The 27,914-nt window shown below is 42.7% G+C and overlaps 1 protein-coding gene across 2 annotated transcripts; it reads right to left on the reverse strand.

Annotated features, from left to right (window-relative positions):
• Positions 1-52: 52 nt before the first annotated feature.
• LRRN1 (leucine rich repeat neuronal 1) lies at positions 53-27,900 on the reverse strand. Of its 2 annotated transcripts, XR_012777437.1 has the most exons (3): positions 27,566-27,900; positions 6,003-8,777; positions 779-1,345 (listed from the first exon to the last, which is right to left on the reverse strand). XR_012777437.1 is itself a non-coding variant. In XM_075513916.1 (2 exons), the coding sequence occupies exon 2, from the start codon at positions 8,546-8,548 to the stop codon at positions 6,398-6,400; it is 2,151 nt and encodes a 716-aa protein (XP_075370031.1). In that variant the 5' UTR covers positions 8,549-8,777; positions 27,566-27,900; the 3' UTR covers positions 53-6,397. The 2 variants fall into 2 exon arrangements, 1 of the variants encoding a protein (XP_075370031.1); XM_075513916.1 differs by having other exon boundaries at positions 53-8,777.
• Between the last annotated feature and the right edge of the window lie 14 nt (positions 27,901-27,914).

Raw genomic sequence — 27,914 nt, forward strand, 5'->3', positions numbered from 1 at the left:
TGACTTTCAGAGGTGCATGGCGTGGCAGCCTCAATATCTAGGCATGTGAATGTGTCACCACTTAAACCTCTAATGTGTGGATTGCGGTTGTTTCTTCCTGGTCTCGCTGAAAGCATTCATTCCAGGCTGCAGCAGCTGGCTGTACATCTTCTGTATTCTCTGGGTGTGCTTTGATTTGCAGTGAAAGACAAACATGTAATTGAGTATAGGATGTAGAATCCTTTTTTTTATTATTATAGAGAACTCTTCAAACGGACTATGAAGGGTAAAAGGGTAATTTCATACTTGAAACCAAAAAAATTAGTTACGAATGCTTTCTCTTGTTCATGTTTTAGAGCAATGGGTTTGTAAATGACCTGCATTACTAGGTTGTACACAGTCCTTAAACACACCACAGAGTCTTTGGGGTTGTTCACATTAAATGATCTTGTTCAAAACTGAAAGTAGTCAATACTCCAGTGATCTTTCTTCTTTGGTCCCCACCCTGATCTTAGTTCTGATACATTAATTCTTGCTTGGAATGAAGTCCAGCAGAATAGGCTGCAGTAGGAGAAGCTACTGTTTAAAAAATCTGCCAAGAACTTTTACTCCAATTGTGAGCAGAAACCTGGAACTGCAGTTTTAAAGACATAGACCTTATTTAGATCACTGCAAATCAGTAACTCCACGGAGGATAACAGGATTTAAATCCCATCCCCACCCCCATAACTGAGATCAAAATTATGGTGTCAAGTCATTTTTGAAAAAAATTCATCTTATAAGATTCCACAGAAAATGTTTCACAGCTGCTCAGAATTTAAGGAAAGTTAATACTTCCAGATGCACTTGAGAAAAATCTCATTTACCTGATTTTGCACCTAATGTACTACTGAAGTTAATGAGATGTAAGCTCTTAAGTCATTTAGTTGCTTTTGAAAATTTTACTTAATGATCAGTTCCAGCTTTTCCAAAGAATTTATTTCCATGTATTTCAAAAACTGTTGTTATGAGTCTTTTATTATGTTTCAGCATTCCTTTGGTCTACTTGACATAAATACACAATAGTACAAATTTTATGGTAAATCTCCTGTACCTTACTAGAAAGAAAAATTAGTCTTTTGTTGCTTTCATACCAGTAGAAAACAGAGGGTCATAATGTGCTCACAAATAAGGGTGGATAGAGAACTGGAGCAGAGAGACATGGGAAGACATTCAGGGTTTTTGCTAAGCGGAAGCGAAAGTTCTGTGCATTAGCAGTAAATGGGGAGGCGGCAGGGTAGCACTGAAACACTGCCTGCCGGAATCGCATCCTTGATCTGACTCTTACTGACAGTCAACAGCAATTGAGGTCTCCAAACGGAAATGGCTGAAAGAAAAACAGGGTAAGAATTAGGTGAAGGGAGAAAGGCTGGCGGAGAAAACAGGTAGCTGCAAAGTTAAATACAAATTAGAATTCCTTTAGAGTAATCTTTTGAGATCTCGTGATGACCAAGGCTGTGAAGGATTTGCCCTTGAATGGCAGAAGGGCATGGGGCAGGATGAGACCGGGGAAAGGCCGACTACAGAGCAAACATACGAGAGAGTGGGTGGATAAAAGTTCTCAAACGTAAAAAATTGCAGTAGTTGGAAAGAGCAGAAAAGGAGAAGATTAAAAGGTTGACAGTTCAGGGGAAACACAGAACATTCACTTCTGTATGACACTGCAAAGAAATGTTATCTAGGGGTTTTGGTAGCGGCAGTATCTTTTTTTGCAGGGATACAGTGCCAGTATTTTAACAAGGGCTATGTGTAACAGCATTTGATATCTCCAGCTCAGGCACTCTGGGTTTTCCTGAAGAAAGAAGTTCAATGGTAGCACGTTCACCTTGCCCTTCAGTCTTGGGGTTTCCGTAGCTGTGGGCACTGGGGCTGCAGCGGTTGTGCTGTCAGCACGGTGAGCGTGAGAAGGCAAATTCCAGTGGCAGCAGAAGTTCATGGCATTCATTTCGGTGGTGGGTCGTGGAACAGGATCACAGTGTAACAAACAGCTACTCCTAGTGTGTCGGGTGGATTGTGTAACAGCTCCTTCTGGCACTGGTCCCATATGCCTGTGTGCTTTTCCACCATGACTCGCCCATTGTGCACATGTCCATCACGATGCTTTGCAGGATGGTGAGATGATTAGGAAGAGAAATGCCCCCAGTGATTTGTCCTGTTCCCATACAGGGTGCATCAGCTGTGGTGGAGACGTTGCAGAAGTAGCCCCCAGCTGCTTATCCCACTGAATTTTGGGAATTTCATTGCAGTGGTTGGTCCTGTCTTGTTTTCAAGGTTGCCAGCACAAAGCAAAAGGAGTTCCCTAATTTGAATGCAAAAAGATGCTCCTTTTATCACTTACATCCCAGCTTGTCAGTGGCATTAGGGTAAGTTTATGCACTTCTCACTGGATCCCAGATTTGCTGACCTATTTCCAGTTTTACCCCATGTATGAAACCAGTGGTCCAAACTGTTGGCCTTTTCTCTTCATAACCTTCTTTTAGTAACTAAATGAGTACGTATTCATGAGGCAGGGCTGGAGGGCAGGTTGTAGCTCTATGAAAGTATCGGTGTATTTGTGTCCTTCATTCCAAGACCACATCCAGTATGAGCCTTGGTTCATGGGTGAAAATAATCCTCTCTCGATCCAATAGGATATTATGATTTAGGTGAGGAAATGAAAAGTGGATTTAGCTGGAATACTGCACACCACACTTGAGTGAGCTATTTACTCTTCAGGGGACTGAAATATTTTATTATTGGGCAACCAAGTGGAATTAACACTGCAGAAGTTTAGTTGGGTATGAAATACCTACTCTTACACAGCATTTCTAAACTGTTAGCCAAATGAAAGATAACAATGTTTTTTCCCATACTGTTTTTAAAGTGGCCAGTCTTAATCTCTGATTCTGAGCAAATTGGGGGTGTTTTTTTGTCTTCAGTGAACAGTAGATGCAAATACATTTTGAAGGCAATTAGGCACAGTATTTTTATTTTTGCTCACAATAAACTGCAAGCACAAAATTGCTAGCACAAGATTGAAGGTTATTTATTAAGATTATATGCCACATTTGATTAATCTCTTACCCACTTTTTTCTTTTATTAGTAAAATTTTAAATTTCCAGGGGATCTGTACAGAATTCTAAGGGGTCAGATTACAAGGCTGAAAATACTTATGACTGCTGGCTGTGTGTGCAGAATATACTGTATTCACTAGGTGCTTCTTGCTGCTCAGCTGCTCTCAGGTAACCTGCATCTCTCTCCTGGAGTCCCAGCAACATCAGCTACCCTGAAATACTGCAGATCAGCACATCCTGGAGAAGTGTATGGCTGTCATAAGGCCATTTTCTCCTGCTATTCTTCAACAGCATTGCTCTAAGAAGATAACAAATGACATAAAACTGCCAAATAGGTCTGCAGGGAACAAAAGGCCCGTTATTTCCCCAGTGGAAAGGAACATGTTAAACATTGCTTTACTTCCCATACCCCCCCCAGCTACTGTTGGTGATTGCTGATCAAACTGTTGAGTGCTGCCTTGTCCTGCTCTGTGGCCACGTGTCCCTGCCACCTGCCTTTTTGCCAGACATTGTGTTTCTGAAACTGCCCAAACTGCAGAAGATAGCCAGGTGAAAACAAATCCAGCCACACATATGCACACAGAGCAAAGTTCTTGGTGTGGTCTGTCTTCACCAGCAGGGACTGGTCAACATGAGCATGTTCAGAAGGCAAGCAGATTTCCAAGTTGTGTGTAATTGAGGATGGGAGGTGGGGACAGGGAGGAGGAAGAGCAGGATCGCTGTTTTGGAGGGCAGCCCCATGCCTAGGTTAGCTTACAGTGACTGGTGAACCAACACCTTGGACCGAAAGTGATGTGTTCTTCCACAGGTTCGATAGGAGGCTCAGGTAGAGCACCGTGGGCTTTGCATGATCTTTGTTAGTATTTATGGTATAGCTGTTCAAGTGCTGCTGGAAGCTGAGGAGATGATGGAGAAAGGGGCTTGCTCTGTGCTATCTGACATGTGTTCAATTAATTCTTTTCTAAAGACAATTTTATGATGTCATGCAAGTTGGAAGCCATAATTTTGCTGTCAACCTTGTCCTCACTGTGTCCTTTTCTCTGGAAAAAGTAGAGTGAATCTTCACTGCCAAAAAGATCTCTGTTTTAATTCATCATGCCTGCTATAATAATAGAGGCAGTTTTAAGGTTAGAATAGCATATAGACAAGATGATAATTATTGCTCTGAAGCTTTTCTGGAGAAGAAGGCAAGAGGAAATTTTCCATTAACATTAGAAACAAATACAGCAGAAGGTGACAAATAAATGCTTCCACCATGCTACTTCTGCATGATCAGAAGACACTTGCCTAATCCCAACATCTAATTGTCACATGATTAAAAATGTACGAGATCTCATGAACGTACAAAAGATTGTGTATAGCAGCGTAAGTGCTTGATTTAAATGCATAATTAATAGCTTCACTCAGCTTTATGTTGAAATGCAAGATCAACAAGGCATGTATCCAAGAGACGTACTGAAGTTTTTGCACCAAAGCAGCTTATTAGTGAAACTATGCTGATAACTTTTTCATTTTTAGACAGTTGGCTGAAGGGGAAAAAGAAGTTTTAAGCTATTTGTAACTTTTGGGAGGGGTCTTTGATATACTTAAGAAGCTAGTGAGTTAAAAAACGCCAAACAACCTCAAAACCCAGGCACATCCATTATTTTAACAATTAACTTTTACTTACCAAGAACGTATTTGGTATGTAAAAACATGTAAAAAGTTGCACATTGATACTGGTCATAAAGTGTAGAAAATTCTGTGCTTGCTGATTAGGTATGTATTATAACTGTAACCACGTACTTCACCAGAAGCCCACCCTGCTTGTGGCTCGTGTGCAGTCCCTGCGGAAAACTTTCATGGATTCAGAAAAGACAACGTACAAAGCTTCTGTAGGTTCAACTGTAAATTATGCATTTATATTATACCCAGTGCACACATAGAAACACCACTGCTTTCTGAGTTTTTGCACTTCTAACATACTAATTCAGTAAAATACTTAAGAGTACTGGTTAATTTTAAGTCTGTAAAAAATACAGTTCAGTATTGGACCCAAACATATTACTGTCTTGTTAGTTTTAGCTATCTTAATTTCTGCTTTTGAAGGAACGTTAATCCAATTCACTTCTTTTATTTTTTAAAGTATATGCCAGGATTCAACTGTTTTATTTCAGTTTGGTAGCACTGAGTTGGGGTTTTTTTTGTCCTAACTGATCATAATGACAGCTAAATGTCAGCTTCATTTGTATCTTAGCTCAAACTATAAACAGAAAAGTATACAAAAAGGAAGATGCTTTTTTACACACTCAGTGAATTATTTTTGCTGTGTACCTTATGCCAAACAGTTTTGATTCTGCATGTGACTTACAGTCCAAAAGCCGTACCCATACATTTTTCTGATTAAATTATTTTCAATATTTTGCATCTAGTGCAGAGAAAACACTGCTATTAAAATAAATGCATTTAAAAAAATTGGAACTTTGTTGAAACATAATTCCATCGAGAAAAAACCCACAATATTTTTATATATAACATTTTGGATATATTTTACGTCAAAACATGATCACCAGTCAAACTGGTGACATCTAAACCCAATACATTATTGTGACTTCTAAAATAAAAAATCAGAACAAAACTAAATCACCATGTGTTGGTGATTTAAACACAACAAAACTCTAGTATTCTTCAAAAGTGTCTACTAAATATAATAAAAAGAATAAGAGAACAATTAACATTTAGTCTGTTACATTAAAAAATTGGATGTACATATTTCTATTTCCTGTTAGCTTTACCTAAGCCTTCTCAACTACTACAAAAATAAAAAGAAAACTCATTGTTCAAAGTCAAAAACATTCAAATCAGTTGATACAACATTACAGTACAGTCAACTAACATCATTCAAGGTCTCCTTTTCTCAGTGTATGAGTCCTTAGACCAGTGTTACAAACCTCGTTCAATGCAGTTTCAAAACTGTATGTTAGCTTTGCAGGATACTGTACTCTACTGATGGCTTCAGAAGAATGGGGTTGTGCTACTTTTGAATCACAGGGTAACCCCAGCCTCTCATTAATTTTATTCAGCACTGTAGTTAGAACAGCATTAAGTTTAGCACAATAACTAAAAAAAGGAAAAAAAAAAGAATTGGAAGCTAGGTGAAGCTGCCATTTGTGTCAAACAATTGCGATACGCTATACTAAAAAATTCTGAAATATCCACCTGTCCTCACCACTCTGCCACAAACTAGCAAAGTCAAAAATACAAAAGTCTTCAACTTCTCATTTTTGCAGAATAAAGCAAAAAAGTCTTTGTGCTCCTTACTACCAGAAGCAAAATATCCTCTGAGTTACCACATGTAATAGCTTCTGGATGTGTCAACTTGGGTTGGCTTGGTCTCTGCAGAACCATCCTTGTCTTTTTCACTGTCACCTTCCCAGAGATTAATAAGTGGAGGGTAGAGCTCATTCAGTGGGATTGAAGAGGTCTTTTGCATATATTTTTTCAATGAGTGGTGGTAGTTTTTTCTCTTAAATCTTTTCGCAATATAAACAGAAATGGAGGCGAGGCTAATGACAGCAAACATGGATCCCATTACTGCTGCGAGGGCAGTGCTGGTTTCTTGGTCTGAAATATCTAGCGCAAAAGCTGCATTTTTTGTTGTAACATTAACGCAGGACTTCTGTGTTTGCTGATGGATATTTGACACCGTTAGACACACTTCATAATCTGTAGATGGTTGTAAATGTGTGAGGTTATATTCATGTACATCAACTGGGACCCTAGCAGTGTACGTAATGTGAGGGTTGTCAATCTTCATAGTGGCCGATGACCATTTTAAATTGGAAGTCATGACATTGGAATTAACTTTCCAAGACACTAAGATTGAATGCGATTCAGCTTGCTTAACGTAAATTTTCAGAACCTGGGTACCATCCAAAAGTGTTCCATTCACCCGGATAGTAGCGACCCTCGTGTCAGCCCCTTCTATGTTTTGAGCAACACAGGTGTACCTCCCAGAGTCTTCAACCTGGATGTTAGAGATTTCCAAGGTGCCTTCACTACTCAGCTTGTATTTGTCAGAGAGACTTTCGACAGTTACTTTATTGCCGAGAGGAGTGACCCAGTAAATTTCTGGCTCAGGTTCTGCCATGGCCCGACAATCTAAAAAAACTGTCATGCCAATGTCCAAGTTTAAGTGATTTGGAAAAGTCTCATGAGAGATCATTGGAAGACATTGTTCGTTTGAATCCTGTATTAACACTTCCTTCACCTGCTGTCCTCTGTATTCTGGAGGCATGGCGCAAAACATGGATAGAGGTTCCATGAAACGGATATTGGTTTTGTTTGAGTTGATCCAGTGAATGACACAGTCGCACCTGAGCGGGTTACTGTGGATACTGATCTCACGCAGATTTGGAAGGGATTCCACCGTCTTTTGGTAGACTGCATTCAAGGCATTATTGTTCAGCATCAAGCTCTCCAGGGCAGGAACGTTGCGAAATGCCAAACGATGTATGTAAGACAGCTTTGGATTGTTGGTGGCTTCAAGCTTTGTAAGTTCAGGCAGGTTGTCCAGCGCATACCTATCAACAGAAACGAGTTCTCCCATATTATTGATTCCAAGCTCTTTCAATCTGAGCATGTTTTTAAAATCACCTTCTTGAATTTTATGAATCGGATTTTTGTTGAGATCCAGGAATTTTAAATTTGGAACTTTCTCAAGCGCAAGCTGAGGAACTTTTACCAATTTGTTGTCATAGAAGGAAAGACTTTCAAGACTATCCAAGCCTACCAAGGCATTGCCAGGAATGTCTGTGAGATACATACCTGCCAAAACTAGACTCCTTAAATTTGAGAGTGGTTTGAAATTCATATCTAATATTCCAATCACTGGATTTTCTCCAATCATGAGAATCTCTAAGTTAGGAGTGGAATCAAACCAACGGCTGTCAATAACCTTTAACTTGTTGGAGTTGAGATGTAATCTCAAAAGATTCTTCAGGCCAGAGAATGCATTTGCAGAAATGCTGCTGATCTGGTTGTGATTTATATACAGCTCCTGAAGATTGCAAAGGTCTTGCAAGCAGTAGTCGGTCATCTCCGTTATCTGGTTTTCCTCCAGGTGCAAAGTAGTAAGTTGAGTGAGATTTGAGAGCCCCACATCTTTGATACTTGTGAAGTTATTTTGTGAAAAATCCAATTCTGTTAAATTAAATAGCTGTTGGAGTTCATCTGTGGTCTTTGCGATGTTGTTGCTTTGTAACAGAAGGACTTGAGTGTCACTGGAAAGATTGCTGGGGATTTTTGTTAATCGAAGGTCATTGCAGTCAACTGTTGTGGCTTCCCTGTACGTTGACTGTGGTGTAAACCATGGCCTGATTTCACATACACAAAGCTGTGGACATTCGTTACTCTGTATGGAAGACTCAGTTAATGAATTCATTAACAATTCTAGCACCAACTGGCAAACAGTTAAAACAACTCTAACCTTCGCCATGCTGGTCAGCTACTGAGTTCAGCTCCCCAGCCCCTTAAAATAACAGATTGAGAGGCTAATTTGTTATCAGGCAGAAAATGTAAAGCTTGAAGTTTAAGGTGAAAGGCTTGGACATCCAGAAGGTGAAAGATGATGTTCTGAGTTTAGAGAAGACAAGAAATGGTCTGAAGACTCCTAGCTGCTCCTCTGTGTTCCAGAATCTTCTGCAAATCAGTGTCTGAAGATGTTCCTGAAAACAGATTAGGGTATAAGTTATGCTCATCTCGTATACAGTTCATATATTATTTAATTTCTTCATCCCTTAAAGAAAAATATCTGAAAACAATCATTATTTTAACATTCATGTCTCTTATGAAAATCCTGATCTGGTGTAGTTAAGTTATGTAGGGTTTGGAACTCTCTTCTACTTGGGATTTACATGAGAAAACTCTCTGATAGTTCCCAAGTGAGTGAGTGGAACAATGTATGCAATCGTCTGAAAATAAAACTTTTGGATACCTTTCAGTTTTACTCTGCAATATCTGTTTGAATGGCTTGAGAAATGCTAAAGATCGCAGATATGCTTGTGAGCGCAGCTATGTCTCAAACGAGTGTTCAGAGCATAATCCCGATGGGAGTCAGGGTACCAGAGCCGTCCCCAAAGCTTGGATTTCAGGTGTGTGGAATTAAGGCTCAGGAAGATGTTGGTTTATAAGTTTCAAGCTAAATGCATATGAACTTTGCCAAAATTCTTCCGAGTTAATCAAATTGGTTCCAGATAACAGCTTAGATTTAATCCAGCTAAGCACCAAACAATAGCAGTAAATTTGATTAAATGAATGTACCGTCCTTATTTTAGCTGTTTGTACTGCATTGTGCATCATACATGAACTGTGTATCACAATTCCAAATTACTATGTAAACCACACAATTTATCTCTCTTTAGCCTGAAGTTATTCATGCAAGAGTAAGTTTAAATTAACCCAACAGTGTCCAGTGTACCTCAGAAAATCTGTTGTGTCGTGGATCTTTAAACACATATTCAAGGAAAATGTAAGCTCTTACTAAAATCTTTCTCATTTTCACTTTATTGAAAAAGTAAGCTCCGGGAAACAGTTTGTTATCTGCAAACCTATCTATTACTGCTGCTGTAAAAAGCATGGATACAGTTTTGAGAGTTTCTGTATGTGTATGTGTAAAAATGTGCAATTTGGCGCCTGTGGTGTTAAATACAACAGCTGCCTATCCTCCAGTTCAGAAGTATGTTGCTTCAGTGACGGTGATGCTGCATGAACTGATTTTCTCCAACTAGTGCTTTTGTGGTGGTGATTTCACATGCTTAGCAGTATTCCTCTTGGCTCGTTGTGCACATCAATATTGGCAGATAAAGTATACCTTTACAGTATTTCACAGTGAAGGTTAAACAGGTTAGTGCCTGTGTTCAGCAAGCTTTGAATTAAATGCAAAGCATATGCGAGCAAGGCATGTAACAAATCTGAATAAGGATTTAAAGAGCAGACCTCTTGAAATTCAAGGCGACACTGTAAATCTCATGCTTTAATGATTGCAGTTGAGACTTCTCAAACAAATGTTTTGTCTTTTTGTGTAACTAAAATAATCAAGTTGTGCTATATCTGAGACAGCGTACCTAACAATGATAAAATGTAATAGCAGAAAGCAGGAAATAGCATCTTTTTCAATTAGAACGTAGTGAAGTCAACCTAGTCAAAACCCACAAAAGATACTACTACATAAAATAATAAAGCTAAATACAGCTTTTAAAAACAGTTTTAAAATAGTAATCTAGATAGTGGTGACAGGAATACAATTTATACAACACTTTTACTTCAAAATCTGGTCAGCATATTAAATAATGAAATTACAGTATTTTATTTCAGATTCTGATATAATGCTCTAAGTAGAACACACCAAATAGTATTTTTATTTTGGCATGCTGTTATTTGTTCTGTGGTTGTATTTTGGAGGAAGGGAAACAGGAATGTTAGCCAGAAAGCATTTGACCCTGTTGAGTTAGATTTTCTCTCTGGTAGCTGAGACTTAAATGAGAGCTGAGAAGACCGTGCTGGAGGGGGAAAAGCCAGATGTAGAACAAACATTCCTTCTCAAATAACTTTCAACTGATGGAGGAATTGAGTAAGACATTAACTGCATTAAGAAAAATAAATCCTAACGGCACTGTAATAGTAAGGAATATATTAACATAGAGTGATGAGGAGGCTGGCATAAAGTGAGGTATGCTGACTTTAATGGATGCTTCTCTCAATTACAATCCATTTGTAGGTGACCCAAACTAGACAGTTCTAGGAATATTGACGACGTCTGAAGTTTAATTGATTTAATTCCAGATTTCTCAAATTACAATATTTGCCAGTTAGTAATGCAGGCAGTGATTTCATCTGGTAACAGTTTCGGACAGGTACTGGAGGTGGGCTGTTTACCCGCGGGCTGTTCCCTTGCGCAGGGAGATGTCTCTGGTCCAGCTCTGCAGCCTTGGCTCAGTGAGGCACGAAAGGGAGCAGCACGGCCGGGGGCAACAGCCTGCACCAAACCAGATGCCACTACAAGAGGCAGTATTGCTCCAAACATTCCTGCCTTCAGAGTCTCTCCTGTAACTTTTTTCTAAGTAGACGAAGAGAAAGAAGTCCATGCCTTATAAAGCTGTAGGCCCTAATGATTTTTTAGTACTGATTTAGCTCTGATGTAGTTATATGAATCATCTAATACTCTAAAAACGAAACTGCCTGAAAAAGACTTCAAAGCTTCTTTTAAAATATGTTGGAGCACATCTAGATTTTGAAAAAAACTAATTCGATCCTTCCTTTGTTGAATATTTATATCCTCTTACTTGCACATTACATTTATTGTTCATCCTTGGTAAAAAAGCATTTCTGGTTTTATTGAATAGAGTTCTGGGTTTATAATCATTGTAGACATATGATTTTACAAGTTACTAGTGACACTTTCTCTTCTCTAGCTATTTTCTACTGCAAATGGATTTAATTTTCTTTAACTGGAAAATGTTCTTTAGAAATGACCTGCACATTACTGTCTCCAATCTCTCCCAGCCCAGGGCAGCTTGAATGAAGCTGTAAATGAAAATCCAGTGTAATCAAAAAGTAAATTCCAATCGGCTCCGCATGCCCCAGTCCATTTTAGTGCTGTGCTTCTGTGAATGGCAGCCCAGAGGCCACAGCATGAGGGAAAAGCCAAGTCATGGACTTCTGCTTTATCTGCTGCTTATGCTATAAAACCCCATCCGTCGCTCTGATAAAAACTAAAGAGGCAGCCGTTATCAGTGAAAAAGTGCACTGCAGCTTTTTGTATAACTAAATAGCAATGGCTGCTTTTGTTCTGCAGTTTATATCTATATATGATATGCTTGGCCATCTTAGCTCTCATGTTTGTAAGAAGCTGCCAGCTCTCTGAGCGGTCACTGGCAGCCGTCCCTTTGTCCCTGGATGTCTCAGTTTTCCAGTCTTCGCAGTGTTGGCAGGACTGGTCCCAGACACCTCTGTGACACTTAGTATCCAAAGGAATAAAATAACATCATGTTTTTTGCTGGAAGACTATGTTTCCCGTTGTTAGACTCTTCTCAGGTTCTGAAGTCCTATCTAGAATTATAATCACATCTTTCCAAATAAAAACTAGACAAGATACGTATGTCGGAAATCTTTCTTTTTTTGGTGGATAAGCTGGAGGACAGCCAGGTTTTGAAAACAAAATCTGTGACAGTATGCAGTTCCAAATAGCCACCAATCACCAAGTCCATGTGGATAAACCAGGGATTGCTCCTGGAAAAGTTCCCAACTCTCACTGGAAGCAGTGAGACTGAATTGAGAAGAATTTGAGTGTTAGTGTGTGCCCCTTTCCTGCTAGACATCTCAGCATTTTACCCAGCGAGATCCTTTTTGTATTAACTTGTTCTTTTTTTCATATAGAACAAACAACCAAGTGCAGTCCAAGCCAAAGACAAGTCAGGGGATCAGTTCAGAAGATTTTGGCTTTTGAAGGCCAGGGAATGTTTCTGAAAGAAACACCAGTTCCGGAGCAGGCACAGAGCAGTGGCTCCTGGCTTTTTGGATTAAGGGAGAGTATCAGTCCGCAAAACCTCCCTTAGGACAGAGTCATATCACAAAATCTTTTTTTTTTTTCCCCTGAAAATGGTATTTAATATGGCTCATGTGATTGATGGCACTTCTTTTAATTCTGTGTTTAAAATTTCTTTTAAAAACACTGTGTGGGGAAGCTTCCCCTAAACAGTAAGAGGGTATTATACCTTTCTTTCGGGAGATACTGAGCTTGTAAGGGACAGCCTTTAGCATTCTCTGCCTTCCCCCTCATTTAATAAATTCATATTTTCTAGTGTACTAAACCACTACAACAGTCATAACAGCTGGTAACTTGATATCAACAGAAATAATGGTTAATTTATTAACCATCCCCATTAGGGAGAGCTCCATGGGGAGCTCTCAGTCCCCAGATGTAGGAAATCAGGCAAGGAAGGGAAGAGACCAGCATGGCTGAGTCGAGACCTGCTGGTCAAACTAAAGAGCAAGAGGGAACTGCACAGGCAGTGGAAGCAGGGACAGGCAACCGGGGAAGAGTGTAGGGACGCTGCCCGCTTGTGTAGGGATGGGGTCAGGAAGGCCAAGGCACAGCTGGAGCTGAACTTGGCAAGGGATGCAAAGAATAGCAAGAAGGGCTTCTACAGGTATATCAACCAGAAAAGGAAAGTTAAAGAAAGCGTACCTCCACTGATGAACAAGAATGGTGACCCAGTATCAACAGACGAGGAGAAGGCTGAGGTACGCAACAACTTTTTTGCTTCAGTCTTCCCTGGCAACTGCTCTCCTCACCCTTCTCGAGTCAATGGACAACATGTTGGGGACCAGGGGGGTAAAGCCCCTCCCACTGTAAGGGAAGATCAGGTTCATGACCATGTGAGGAACCTGAACATACATAAGTCTATGGGACCCAATGAGACGCATCCCAGAGTCCTGAGGGAATGGGCTGATGTAGCTGCCAAGCCACTCCCCGTGATATCTGAAAAGTCATGGCAGTCAGGTGAAGTCCCTGGTGACTGGAAGAAGGGAAATATTGTGCCTATTTTTAAAAAGGGTAGAAAGGATGACCCTGGGAACTACCGACCTGTCAGCCTCACCTCTGTGCCTGGGAAGATCATGGAACAGATCCTCCTAGAAGCTATGCTAAAGCACATGGAGGACAGGGAGGTCATTCGAGACAGCCAACATGGCTTCACCAAGGGCAAGTCCTGCCTGACCAACCTAGTGGCTTTCTACGATGGAGTTACCACATCAGTGGACAAGGGGAAAAGCAATGGATGTCATCTATCTAGACTTCTGCAAAGCCTTTGACACAGTCCCCCACAACATCATTCTCTCTAAATTGGGGAGATATGGATTCGATGGGTGGACTGTTCAGTGGATAAGGAACTGGTTGGATGGTCACATCCAGAGGGTAGCGGTCAATGGCTCTATGTCCAGATGGAGATCGGTGACAAGTGGTGTCCCTCAGGGGCCCATATTGGGACCAGTGCTGTTCAATATTTTCATCAATGACATTGACAGCGAGACCAAGTGCACCCTCAGCAAGTTTGCAGATGACACCAAGCTGAGTGGTGCAGTTGACACGCCAGAAGGACAGGATGTCATCCAAAGGGACCTGGACAGGCTGGAGAAGAGGGCCTGTGTGAACCTCAGGAGGTTCAACAAGGCCAAGTGCAGGGTCCTACACCTGGGTCGGGGCAGTCCTCGGTTTCGATACAGGCTGGGGGATGATGTGATCGAGAGCAGCCCTGCGGAAAAGGACTTGGGGGTACTGATGGACGAAAAGCTGGACACGAGCCGACAATGTGCGCTCGCAGCCCAGAAGGCCAACTGTGTCCTGGGCTGCATGCAAAGCAGCGTGGCCAGCAGGTCGAGGGAGGTGGTTCTGCCCCTCTGCTCTGCTCTGGTGAGACCTCACCTGCAGTGCTGCGTCCAGCTCTGGGGTCCTCAGCACAAGGACATGGAGCTGTTGGAGCGGGTCCAGAGGAGGGCCACAAACATGATCCGAGGGCTGGAGCACCTCTGCTACGAGGACAGGCTGAGAGAGTTGGGGTTGTTCAGCCTGGAGGAGAGAAGGCTGCGGGGAGACCTTATAGCAGCCTGCCAGTACTTAAAGGGGGCCTATAGGAAAGACAGGGACAGACTCTAGCAAGGCCTGTTGTGACAGGACAAGGAGCAAAGGTTTTAAACTAAGGGAGGGCAGATTTAGACTGGATTTAAGAAAGAATTTTTTTACAATGAGGGTGGTGAAGCACTGGAACAGGCTGCCCAGAGAGGTAGTGGAGGCCCCATCCCTGGGAACATTCAAGGTCAGGTTGGATGGGGCTCTGGGCAACCTGGTCTAAGTAAAGATGTCGCTGCTCTTGCAGGGGGGTTGGACCAGATGACCTGTAAAGGTCCCTCCCAATCCAAAGCATTCTATGATTCTATGGGAGAGATATGGAGGGAGATATTTTACTAGGGGCTAAATAAATGCATTTTCCATAGCACCTCTCAGTACCCAGTACATTAAGAAACCACACTTCTGTCAGCAAGCAAACCCACAGCAGCTGTCTGGGAAATTAGCTTGTTCATGTTTCTTGTGAGCAGAAAATGCGAGCATCATTCCGGTGTCTCCCATCCTGGAAATGCAGTGGGGAGAGTTTGTGCAGGGCTTCCCCTTTCCAGCTAGGTTGCAAAAACTGCTTAACGGTGAGAATTTGTTTGGCCCAAGAAATCATAATGGGGGAGTATTTGGTTATGGAGCAAAAGATCCTTCATTTCAGCATTCCTGTGGGGTGGAGAGAGGTGTGTGCTGGCAGCTGTAGCCTTGCTGATGAGAGTTTGTCTAGTAGTTGAGGCAATCCAAAGCAAAAGTACGTTTAAGACCACAGTGCAGTAAGAGGAGACTATGAAGGGACAATCATGAAATAAACTGTTCATAAAAAGTGTTCATAACTTGCTAACTAGAAAAAATAGATGTTAAACATTTTTTTCTTGGTAATAGGAAGATAAAGTGTTGTCACTTCCGTGACAACTGTATTAACGGTCACTATTAAAAATTGCTGAAAAAGGAACAATATTTGCACATGGATATTTGGATGTCTGTTTTGAAACAGCAATACTACCACAGAAAATCTTCTCTTTCCACCATTAAGTGGTTCATTCTTGCAAATTTCTTTTATATTGCAAGTAGCATCAGCATAAATGTTGGTTGGCAGCCACATATACTAAATATGCCTAGGTAAGAGTCTGAGGGATCAGATACATGAAGAAAATTACCTTGGGCTAAGACAAGCAATTTATTTTGCACTTGCTGTGAGCCAGAAGCACATACAGATCCACAGTACCTACCCATCTCTCCACAGAAACATTTTCATATATTGAGCCTAAGTAATGTAGTTAGTCTTTTGGAAAATTGTCTGTTGTGCTAATGTTCTGCTAATGACTCATGCAGCTTTCTTGTTTCCTCATCATCATCATTTGTGAAACTACTGCCATATAAACACTCTCCATCATCAGTCAGTTCAGGGAAACTTGTCCTGAGCTGCTGCATCCTGGATTCAGGTGGGTCATTAGGAAAATGCACATTAGACAGCCCAGCATCCATGCCCAGATCTGGAGTGTACTGCAACAACCGAGTATTAGTGCCAAGGCATAAGAACTGGTGAGGCTTCAGCTAGAACATGGTGATCAAGAAAACCAAATTCAGACTGGGATCAATACAAAGTCCATAGTCAGGGAAAGGAAGAGCCTGTTTAGACAGGTGACACAAAGAGTTTGGCTTGGTTGGTCTGGCAAAGATACAGCCTGAAGATCTACTTATGCTAGAAGCAACGCTGGAGATGAACTGGCCCATAATGAGCTCAGGTTGAGTTCATTATGGTCAGATTAAGACAGTTTGACAAGTTTAAGGAGAGGGTATTGTGTGTGTGTTGGAGGTAAAAAGTGACTTGTCTTGCTTTGAGCTGCAGTAGGGCCTTTGCAGTTCTATATGCACCCATTTTCCAGAGAGAAAAACTGAGCTGTTGGTGCCACACTACAGGTGAACAATAACCTTTGACAGTGCTTTAGGAGAGAGGCAGGCATTTAAGTACTGCCGCATGAATATGTATGTGCGCCCACTAAAGCACACAAGCATGCACAACACAAAACCTGGTCTAAAATGTTGTGTTACTAACATCAGGGCTTACTCCAGTCAAGACCATCAGTGACCTTGTACATCCTAGAGAAAGAGGCCAGACTCGGACTTGGAGTTTACTAACCAGGATATTTACAGCTCACCTACAGAATGGGGGCTCCTTTCCCAGGAATCAAATTCACAAGTGCAGTCCTGTCTCTTTAGGAAAATATTGAGGAATCATGCCTGATAGTAAGCCTTTTATATTGAGGTTTTTAAAGTGTCTGATGTCATCAGGAAATAAGCTATTTACAAGCCTGAATTGTGTAAAATACAGAAGAGTCAAGCTAAAAATGATAGAAGTCAGTTGAAACAGCATACCAAAATCTGAAAATGCGAGCTTGTTATTCAAAGCAAAGACAAAAACAAGGGCCTATAGGACATGTAATAATGGTAGAAAACTTCAAAACACATCCTCAGGGATTTATAATACTTAAGGTTTGGGGGTTTTTCCCCCTGCAAATAATGCCTCCTTTTTCTTCTTGTCTGTACACACATTCCATCAAAATAAAGTCAGTATTTAATTTTAGGGAAAGCTCTGGTGAGAAGGCAATTTGCTGTATTTCAGGACAACCTTAGCGTGCTTTATCTGTGTTCTTTTGAAAAATACTAGTCTTATCTCCACAGAAGAAATGTGAAGAGCATCCTATTCATAATGCCTGCACTGCAGAAAACAGCGTATTAAATCTTTAAAATTTGTAATTTATGGGGGTTTATTCTTAAGACTTGTATCTGATACAATGTTTTTCATTAAAATATTGAAGTAAATTTGCAGGAGAGAGAAAAATTACTTTCATTCATATACTGATCTCGAGTACAAGGGGCTAGATACCATACAGAGTACAGCTACTGTATATTGATGGCCCATCAAATCAACCATGGAATTGCAACCCAGCTTCTGTCATCTGTTTGAAAATCTCTTACAAATTACCATTAACAAGTCATATTAGAAACATCAGGAATAATAAGTGCTTTCCAAACAGTGGGTTGTCAAATTATATAGTCTGTTTGTTTCTTCTTTAGGAAAGAAAAACACTCATAAAACCATTTAAAAGCCTTGAAAACGTGAACGGCAAGATATGTTTGTGCAGTAGTAATATTCTTACATTAGAAACCCAACTTACCTACTTTTTTACTATGTTTACTTTCATAAAATAGATTACTCTTGGGACAATATGGGCTGTTCTTTTTTTGCCCATGACTCTAGTTTTCATGTCCTGCTACCCAGGGTCTGCTCGTGTTCAATATGAAAGCAGTAGTAAAGCTTTTATTTCATGTGATGGAGAAGAATCATGTCTGTGATCATTATCCTCCCTCCACATAATTAGCAGGTAAAATTATTTGACTAGATCAGCTTTCCTGACAGTCAGCCAAGTAACTTACACTGTCAGGTTAAAAGCCAGTTTCATGAGACCTTCCTTGCAGCTCTTCCCTTCTGCACTGAAATGCAGGACAACTACCTGCAGTCGATGGAGGACAAACCGCTGTGGAAATTCTTTCATTTCCACCTGCACATGCTGCAATGCATTCATAGCCTTCTGTATATTTTAAATACGAGGGAGAATTTAAACCTAATTGGTTTTAGCTTGTACAGTGTCTAAAATTTACGGAGCATAACTAATTTTGAAAGACCTGTTCCAACTATTTTTTGCAATTAGTGTATCTGCTGGCTGAAGAATGAAAGAGGACCAAGACTAGAGAAATACTGCTTCATCTTCTAATCGTATTTAAAGAACAGAAATGGAATTCAGTCTTGGCATACTTGGGATCTCAGAAACACATGGAAGGATCTGAACATCTTGTTACCCATGGGGGCACCTACCTCCCGAGGATTTCATACTAGAACAACTCAGATAATCTCTGCTTCTTACTATCTATCAAAATCAGTACAGTACAAACAAAATTTTTTTTAAAAACGTGAAATAGCTCTAAAAGAGGAACAAGGGCATTAAGAGATTGGGTTGGATTTTGGAGTAGAATTTCCTTTTTGGTTTTTGACTACTCTGAGAGCCAAGGCAGCTTGGCTAGTGGAAGTGAAGTGTTAATAATAATGAAATAAGGAGCACACAAGAAATATTTTTAACCATGAGAAATATGGATGCCAGAACTCCACAGGATTTTCACAAAGCAACAGAAAATCCTCTTCCTCTCTTTTTGCTGACTGGCTTTCTGGCAGTGTGATTATTTTGCTTCCTACACAGTTCTAGATCAAACTCCAGTTTTATGAGTCATTTAGGATCCCCCACAGTTGGGAAAGACCCCGGCGTGTAAGTAGTTGTTACTACCATAAAGGATGCCAAAAAATCCTGTGCTAGAAATGGTAGCCAATAAATAAAAACTGAAATGAGGCAGTATCTCAGTATGTATTTATAAAATCAACATAATAGTGCTGGCTGTAGGAAATGCATAAAACTTGTTATTAAAAAGTTGTATGTACGCATGTATATGTATGTGTATGTAATAAGCCAGCCATCTATAGCTTCAATTGTTTATCTTCAAGCAGGAAAAAAAAAAAAAAAAAAGAGAGATATTTTTCTGGTCCTTGTTACACTCTACTTTGATAATTCCATTTCCTGTGGTTGTACTATGTATTTAGTTTTCAGTTATTAGTGATTAAGTATTAAACTGTGTTTTGCTGTTAGCCTACATCTATATCTACGCAGTTTATACATGTAGTGTGCTTACGCAGACTTAAGCCCTTAGAATAAAATAGACTTATTGATTTTTTTTCTAGGAGTTATATGCTCACAAGATCAAATTCTCTGTTGGAGCTGTATTTACATATAAATGTTAATAAAACCATATATTGAATTGACTGATATGGAGACACCTTACTGTTCACTCAAGACTGTGAACATTCCAATAACAAAATAAATGGATTTATCATGGGAGGTGCTGAGATCTAATATAAAGGCTATTAGCACCAAGGCAAAGATTTGGAACTCAACCAAATCAAGACAGGATAGAAGTAATTCCATTAAGTGGCCACAGATCTGGGTTTGGTACTACTCTGATCTAAGAAGAGAGTTATTTTCTCTCCAGTTAGATAGCTGTATTACATGACCCTCCCCTACCCCTTTTCACAAGTCTTGCCACAGTTTTGAATGGGCTTCTACATGCAGTTTTTTTCATTTTTCTGAAGACCTCCTTCTTTCATTCACAACTTATAACCCACCATACCATTACACCATACTGAGAAAATACATGTTTTATGGCGTATACATTTTCCATCATTATTTCATTCCAAAATTGTTTCAGTAGTATTGCTTGGAATGTAGAGCAGGTTATCTGCCACATCATCAGGAAAGGAAGGCTCGTTCAACCAAGAATGGTAAAAATACTAATAGCCTATATTTAGCTATTTCTCTTTATCTCAAGTATCACCTAAATTTTGAGACTAACTTTCATGCAGAAAACAGATCACAGTCTTGCTTTGAGAAGTTCCTGAGATGAAGAGAGAGAGAGAGAAAATACTTCATATTTAATGTATTTGTATGTTTAAGAATAGACCTATAAATTGCTCCTGTAGCTTCAGTCCTCAGTCTTATCACAGCAAAGTCAGCAGCTTTTCCACAGATGGGTTTATTTCATAAGCACTCGCAAAATATAGAGGTACTAAAATTGCTGCCTATTGCAGAAAACATAGAAGTTATTTCTCTCAAAATTTTAAGTTATTGATGCTTTATAGATAAAGTCTTTACCTAATTAAGGTGATTCATTCAGGCACAGTAATGTTTAATTTGTATACACTAGACTTGTTTCACTTAAAGGGGGCAAAAAGATAAAGGAAAAATATTTGCCAATGAATTTATAAAGAACACTTACCAGGTTTTACTCAGTGCCTTATACTACGATGAAACCATTTTAAAGACCTGTTTTCAAGCAGCTATTTAAAAACTTTTATTTTTGCAACTGGTTCACTTAACTGGTTGTTCATCTATGGTAAAATAAGTTATCTTTGCAATGCATTTACAAGTCACTGCAATGCCTATTATGAGTGGTGGATCTCCTATCAATATTTACTCTATTTGTTACAGTGATGGATCATTTGTAATTTAAAAATTTAGCAAGGCCAATCAGTAGCTCATCTGCAGCCTAGTAATTATATGCACCACATTAGCAAGGTATGCATTTACTAGGTATTTTTGGACTTGCTTAATCAAATAAATCATACGATGCATGAAATAACAAAAAATGTAGGATTCATTGTATCAATGATAAACACTTTCAAATTACAAAAAGACAATCCAAGCCTTGATTGATATTTTATAAAAAAATAAAATGCTATTCTACCAAATTTTGGACAAGCTCAATAAGTCTCTCCAAATAACTTTTGTGTGCTTCTTAGAAGTTACTTAGTCTGATTCTTCACCATGTTGCTGACCAACCCCTGAAAACTACAGAGACCTGGGCTTGGTTTGAGTGGACCAAGTCTCTTGGACCATACGCAAACACGGGTGTTTTGACTGCCCGGGGAGCTGAGCTGGCATCGCAGTGCATGTCCTGGAAGCGCAGGTACCCTGTGCAGTGCTCGTCGTGCTGCTGCAGTTGGGGGTTAGCGAGGAGTTTAGTGTAAATCCAGTTTTTACATAAAGACAAACTCCAAAGATTGCATTTTGCTTGATGACTCAAGTTACATTGACTGTACAGAAGTAGTTATAAATCAATTAAATTAGGCATTGAGGAGTAGATGATATATCAGACTCCAGTATGGAGGAGAAACCCAGGGAACATTTCCCATGAACCGAAACAGCCCCTAGTCTTCTCCAAACTATTAATATTATCTTTAAAACCTGCCTCTGATAAAATAAGGACTAGTGACCTCTGGTGAAATACTCCAGTGAAAGAGACAAAGGCGGTAGTTACGGAGATGGAGATCTGGGTTAACTGCATTGTCAGTGGTGGAGTTTCTCCAGTTTTGAAAGGTATGCATTGAACACAGGGGAACGTGGTTTTGGTCTCAGCCTTAACTGTATAACATCTTTGGTATTGCATATGTCTATATCAAACCAGAACTTTGTATTTCTGGAAGATAATATTCAGTAAAGCACAAGGAGCGTCAGATGGACGTACCAGACACATCCTTACAAAAGTCTCCTCTATCCCAGTATTAGCTGTGCCATTTTTCAGTCCTGCACTTGACTTTCAGACCTCCTGCTTGTCTACAAAAGCAGCTCTTTCGAGATGAAGCAAGTGACTCCCAGTTGACAACGCTGGTCTCAGAAGTGGGACGTGCCCAGCCAGGTGGTCCCCAAGGAAATGGGGCTTCCAGCGGGACGGGGCAGTGACGGCTCCCACCCACAGCGGTGGAGAAACAAGCTGGTGGGTAGATCCTACTCTAGTCCTGCTCCTGGAGCATCGTGGCATGAAGAGCACCACCCACCCTGACACCTGCTTGGGGTTTTGCTCCTTTCCAATGCAAGAAGAGCCCTCTCCACACAAGCCACCCGCACATTACCCACCCCTGCCTCCTGCCCTGCCTTGTGGGACATTGCTGGATATCGCTGGATGTAGGTGAGGGGCTGCACCTCACCGACACTCACTGAGCCATCGGTGGGAGCAGCCGCACGGGCCCCCGCAGAGGTGAGCGCTGCCGTCCCGGCGTTTGCTACCGCTGGAGTAACCAGTGAGAGGCAAACCCTGCCAAATACCTTGAGGGGGGCTTGGCTTCAAAAAGCGGTTGGGACTCCTGCTCTAATCAAAGCTGACAGACACATAAATTGCTGGAATCGCCAGAGTTTGTTAAATTAAATACCTGGAAATGAGATGCTGACAACCTCTAAAGTTTCTAAATAAAACCCGTAAGTATTCCTTGCCTCCCGTGTTAAATGGACCGCTTCGGTTTGTGAAGTGGCCGGGGAAAATACTGTCCTGTGTTACCACAGAGGACTAAAGGGCGGCACCTTAAGAGAGAGAATTATGGAGCGAGACCACTGTACCAAATAAAATACGGGAAAGAGGTGTTTCTCTATGGCACTTTTATAACTTCTGTGCATTCTCAGTACAGCATCCTGTTAAATATTTCAAGAGCATTACTTACAAGTGCTTTGCCCCATTGTTCTTAAGTTAAAAAGAAAAGAAAAAAGCAATATGTATCTACTCCATCTCAAATACTTGATCTTCAGAAACTGTGCTCCAGGTAAAAACCAGGTCCCGTTCTTTTGATAATTCAGCCAGCTGAAAAGTCAAGAAAATACTGGCTTGTATCGCCAAATTAAGATCTTGTGAATTAGAAGGTGAAGTTATAAAAACATTTTGCAGTAGAATTTAAGAGCAGCGACTAACTCTTCCCACTGATGCCAAAGACTTCTGCTGTCTTCAACAGGAGGAGAATCAGGCCAATACAAAATAGGCCAGTCCAGTATTTTCTTTCAGTGCCATATGTAGAAAAGTGAAAGATGATATCTAAATAGGAAAACAAAATCTGAATAAAGTTGGAGGGCTTTAAGCAGCAATGAATAAGAGAATGGGTTTTAGAAGAACTTTAATCTGGGTACCTCTTAAACCTGTATGGAGGCACGTTCTGTTCCTGACCTTATGAAGTCCATTAGTGGAAGACTTAATTTCTCAGCTACGGGAAAAGAATGAGACTGGAAAAATCATTGACTAACTCAAGCACATCCTCAGTAGACTGCTGCTTATCAAAGTAGTCCTTCGATTTCTCTTTGCAGAATTTCAGCACTCCATTCTTAGAGAAACACCATTATTTACTAGTTTTGTGACATACCAACAAAATCAGTTTCTAAGCCAACTCCATGGTTTTCTTGCCCATCTTTCTTCCTGTAGTGAGCACATGTTAGTTGCAGAGACAAAACTGAGTATGGGAATATTTTTCAGTGTGCTTTCTTGGATTTCTGCAGATGCTCCTGAGGGAGCCGGCATGGGGGGGCTGGCTCCTTCCTGCCTCTCTGCTCCTCCGGGAACCCGACAGGCATTGCCAACCTGCATAACACAAGTGGGAGAAGAGCTCTTTCACCTCCAAAGTTGGCTTTTGTGTAGACCTCACTGTGCTGCAAGTTATTTTTAAGAAAGATGTGTTTTGTATTTGCCATAGCATTTAAGGCCTGATCCTGCTACTTACTTAACTGCTCTTGACTGGAACCTGGACTTTAGGATTCCTGGGAGCACCACGCGTCTCCCATGATGGCATTTCCAACTGGGAGAAGATGCAAAAATCAGCTGTCGCGAGGCTGAAACGCAGGTTCCCTGTCAATTAGCATTACATAAACAGATAGGAGGAGAAACGGATTTATGTGCTTCCAAAAACTTTACATAGATTTTCTTCAGTTCTGTGTCTACAAAATGTCTGCCAGGAAAAAATCTGGAGCTTGGCAGGATGAAGCCTCACACGTGTATTGTTCGTGTAACTATGGTAACCTACAAATGCCACCAGTGTTTCCATTTCATACACAAATGAGGGGACAGCTGTGGCGACCACATGTCTGCCAATGGAATAATATATGTGAACTAGGATGGCTTGGTCAGAAAATTACAACTCATTTATATTAATCAGGGCTGCAAAGAACAGTCACCTCCGTAGTTACAAAGTGCGCAGTAAAAGAAAGTGGGTTTTATTTCTGAAAATGTTTGGGTCTTCAGTAAACATTTTCAGCATCTTGCTAGTTTGCTGGTTGAAAAAAAAATAAAATAAATGCTGTTAACAACGAGTGCTCTTCTGTAAATGTCACTTAACTTTTTTTCTTTGGTTTTGTCTTTTGCTGATGCCTGATCCTAGTCTGAGCCTGACACAAAGCCCGACCTGGGACCAGGCGTGCTCCAAGGCGTTCGCCTGGGGAAGCAGCAGATCCAAAAGAGGCAGAAATAATGTGGCCTAGAGCTCTAGCCCATCTACCAAAGCAAAACCCCCTTTTTTTACTCATCGATATCATTAACAGAAATAAAAGCTTCAAAACAATTCATACAAGAAATTTTTTTAAAAAATCAAAAATTATTGTTTAAATGAACTTGGAGTTTATATCATCCCTAACAACAACAAAACTCTGTAGCTTCAGTAATGCAAGTAAGTACCTTCTCAGTAAATACTAAACTATGCAAGCTGCAGTACCAGTAATACTTGACTGGGGTTATGATTCATCCAAGGTGCTTTAAGTGTCCCTACAAAAAAAAAAAATAATCAAGAGCTGGTAGCTGCCGCCTGCCTTGGCAGCAGCAGCCTGCTGACAGGCGGATGCAGCAGGAATACAGCACGCCGATTAGCAAAAGTTTTCCCTGGCTTCTGCAGTGCCACGATACTGTATCAAAGTAAAACAAAAGGCCGCAGCATTACCTCCGCCTGGGCTGCCTCCTCCGCCACCGAGGCACCGCGCTCCCCGTCCCAGTGACAATTAGTATTTCTTCAAAGACTGAGGGGTACTAACTGTTTATTTCTGATATGATGAGGAAAGTTTTAACTAATGCTTATTTAAATGATCACGTTTTCTGCACGAGTTAGAATCAGATGCACATATGATTGGTTTTAAACCAAGGCTTCCTAGCCTCCGAGCTGGATCTGTGCCTACACAGTTGTCTGAGCCCTGGTAAGTCAGACTGAACAGAAGTTTCTTTTTGCAGCATACATTTGGATGCGCTCAGCATTATTCATGTCAATTAAAAAAAAAAAAAGGTCTTTCACAGTTAACATGAAAAAGTTTTTATCCTTTTATAATCTCTACAATTTGATGCAAGACCCTATTTCCTTTAATAAGTAGTATTATTCACATCTGTTCTAGGTAAATGGAAAATACTTCACAGTCATCACAGTAAGTGGTCTGTTAAAGTCCAAAATGCCTACTAGGATATATAATTTTATAGGGACTACACAAAATTTTATTCAGATAACTTCTTAGCTGTCAAGGCAAAAGTTTCCAAGCCCAGGTTTCACTCTTTTCGGGCCACGGTACGATACGCTGCCGCAGCGCTGTGGGACAGGGAGGACGTCCTGGCACCGCGCGCTCGCCCTAGCTGAGGAGGTACACCCGGTGAAAGAGCCCTAGCCCGATCGCACATACCAAATCCCGTACTCTTAACTACTTTGTCATCTGGGAAGCTTCGTGCGTTGCTTTTTCTGTCTCTCAGCGTGTCTATCTTTAAATTCCAACTTGCAAGACTTTTGGACATACTTTGGTAGGACCCTTCAGACAACAGTGGGACTGATGCGGTATGTGACTTGGGTCGTTTAAAGCATCTGTGAGATCACCTCACATACATCGAAATTATTCTCCATAAAAGGTTTATAGTCTTGTTCAGAAATACCAAGTTCTTTTTATAGGCATCCCCTAAGTCCGTAAGGAAAAGACTTAAAGGTTCACAAACTAGTTTTTACTGAAGAGATTCATTACTTGGGGACTATCACGCAGTGCCAGCACAACAATACAAGCATCGTGTGCGTGATCGCTCGCCTTTGGACAGCGTTATTTCCTACTTTGAGCTCGATCCTGTTACTTTTCCTTCCATCGCCTAGTGGGAGAAACGCACCGAACCAGCACTAAATAACTTCGGGGAAGATGTAAAATAGCAGGCCAACATCTGTCGTGTTTCTCCCGGTAAGACAGAGCCCGCCGGCACAATGCGCGCTCTCTCCCGGCTCTCAAAGGGGCTCTGCGAGGCGGGGGCGAGCCCCCGGCGCTCAATGGCCCCTTTGACAGCCGGCAGCCCCCAACAAAGGCGCGGCGAGCGGGGCCGGCCGGGCCGGCCGCCCTTTGTCCCGCTGCGCGGCCGCGCAGGGAGGGCCCCGCCGCTGCGCCGGGCTGCGCGCCCAGACCGCGGCCGCCTCTCCGCCTTTCCCCGCTCATCGTTAGGCAACCGACTTCCAAAAACCAACAAAGCCCCACACCCGCTCCCGGTGCGGCAGGGAGCCGGCGGAGCCGCGGCTGGAGGCGGCTTCAGCTGGGGCAGAGATCCTGGCCCCGCCGTGCAGCAGCCCGGCCACACGCCGAGTTGGAAACGCCACCGAGCCGCAGTAACACAGGTGCGAAGCGGCCGTTCCGCCCGCGAACAATGCGCCCGGCCCTCGGAGGAAGGTGGCGGAGCCGCCGGTCCCGGGCAGCCCCGCTCACACTGCGCCTTTATGCCGTTTTCTTAAGGGCTATTGTTGCACTGAGGACTCCTTGTCTTTTCGCATTCCTCCGTGTGAATGGATGAGGCAAGACATCTGCCAGGATACACTCCCATTTGCATGCAAATCGGAGGTCGGGGACGCTGGCAGCCCTGCCGCACAGGCGGCACCAGCTCCGCTCCCCGCCCGCCCGCGCTCCCCCCGCGCCCCGGCGCAGGTACGCGGCCGCCGCCGGGAACCGGGGCCACGCGGTCAGGAAGAAGCGGCGATGAACCGCGAAACTGAAGCGGGGGAAAGCGGGGCGCCCGGCGGGGAGGAGGGCGATGCTGCAGCCCCCGCTGTTCCGCGGAAACACCGCATCCGCCGTCCCCGTCGCCCGCAGGTCCGAGGCGAAGCGGCCCGCAGCCCCGGGGTGGTCCCGGTGCGGTACGAAATCGCCGTCCGCACGGCAAACCTTGCTGCCCGCTGGAACTTTCCCGGCAGAGGCAAGCGGCGGCCGGGGGGCGCCGGCTCCCCCGGGGGCGCGGCCGCTACCGCAAACTTTCCTCCCTCACGGCCCCGTGCGGGCCGGGCCGGGCCCCCGGGGACCTCCGCCGGGGCGGGCCGGGCCGCGCCGCACAGCACCGCATCGCACCGCGGCGGCCCGGAGTGGAGCGCCCCGCGGGCACCGCGCTCCCCGCGGCGCTCCCCCGCAGGCCCGGCTCCCTCCCTCCCCCCAGCTCGGCGGAGGCACTTACCGGCGGCCGGGGATCGCTGCCGGCTCACCCGCGGCTCTCCCCCGGGGCTGCCCGCGGCGGCCGCTGCGCGGGGGACGGCACATCCGCGGTCCCACCGCGCCGAGCTGCGGAGCGGAGCGGTGTGAAAACGGGGTAGGGGGGCGGGATTCCTCCCTTCCTTCCTCCCTCCCTCCTGGAGGAAGGGCCGAGCGGCGGCGGGGAGATGCGGATGCGGAGCCGGTGCCGGTGCCCACCGCCCGCTCTGTGGTGCCGCCGCCGGCGCGCACCTGGGTAGGCGCCGCCGGTCAGCTGATGGGCTGCGCCCCCATTGGCCGCCCCGGCGCGGCGGCACCATCTGCGCGGGGCGGGG

This window comes from Mycteria americana, chromosome 11 (genome assembly GCF_035582795.1).
Source record: "Mycteria americana isolate JAX WOST 10 ecotype Jacksonville Zoo and Gardens chromosome 11, USCA_MyAme_1.0, whole genome shotgun sequence".
Classification (NCBI taxonomy): domain Eukaryota; kingdom Metazoa; phylum Chordata; class Aves; order Ciconiiformes; family Ciconiidae; genus Mycteria; species Mycteria americana.

Excerpts from the sequence above, each read along its gene's own strand:
- LRRN1 (XM_075513916.1), bottom strand. The coding sequence starts at position 8,548 with ATGGCGAAGGTTAGAGTTGTTTTAACTGTTTGCCAGTTGGTGCTAGAA.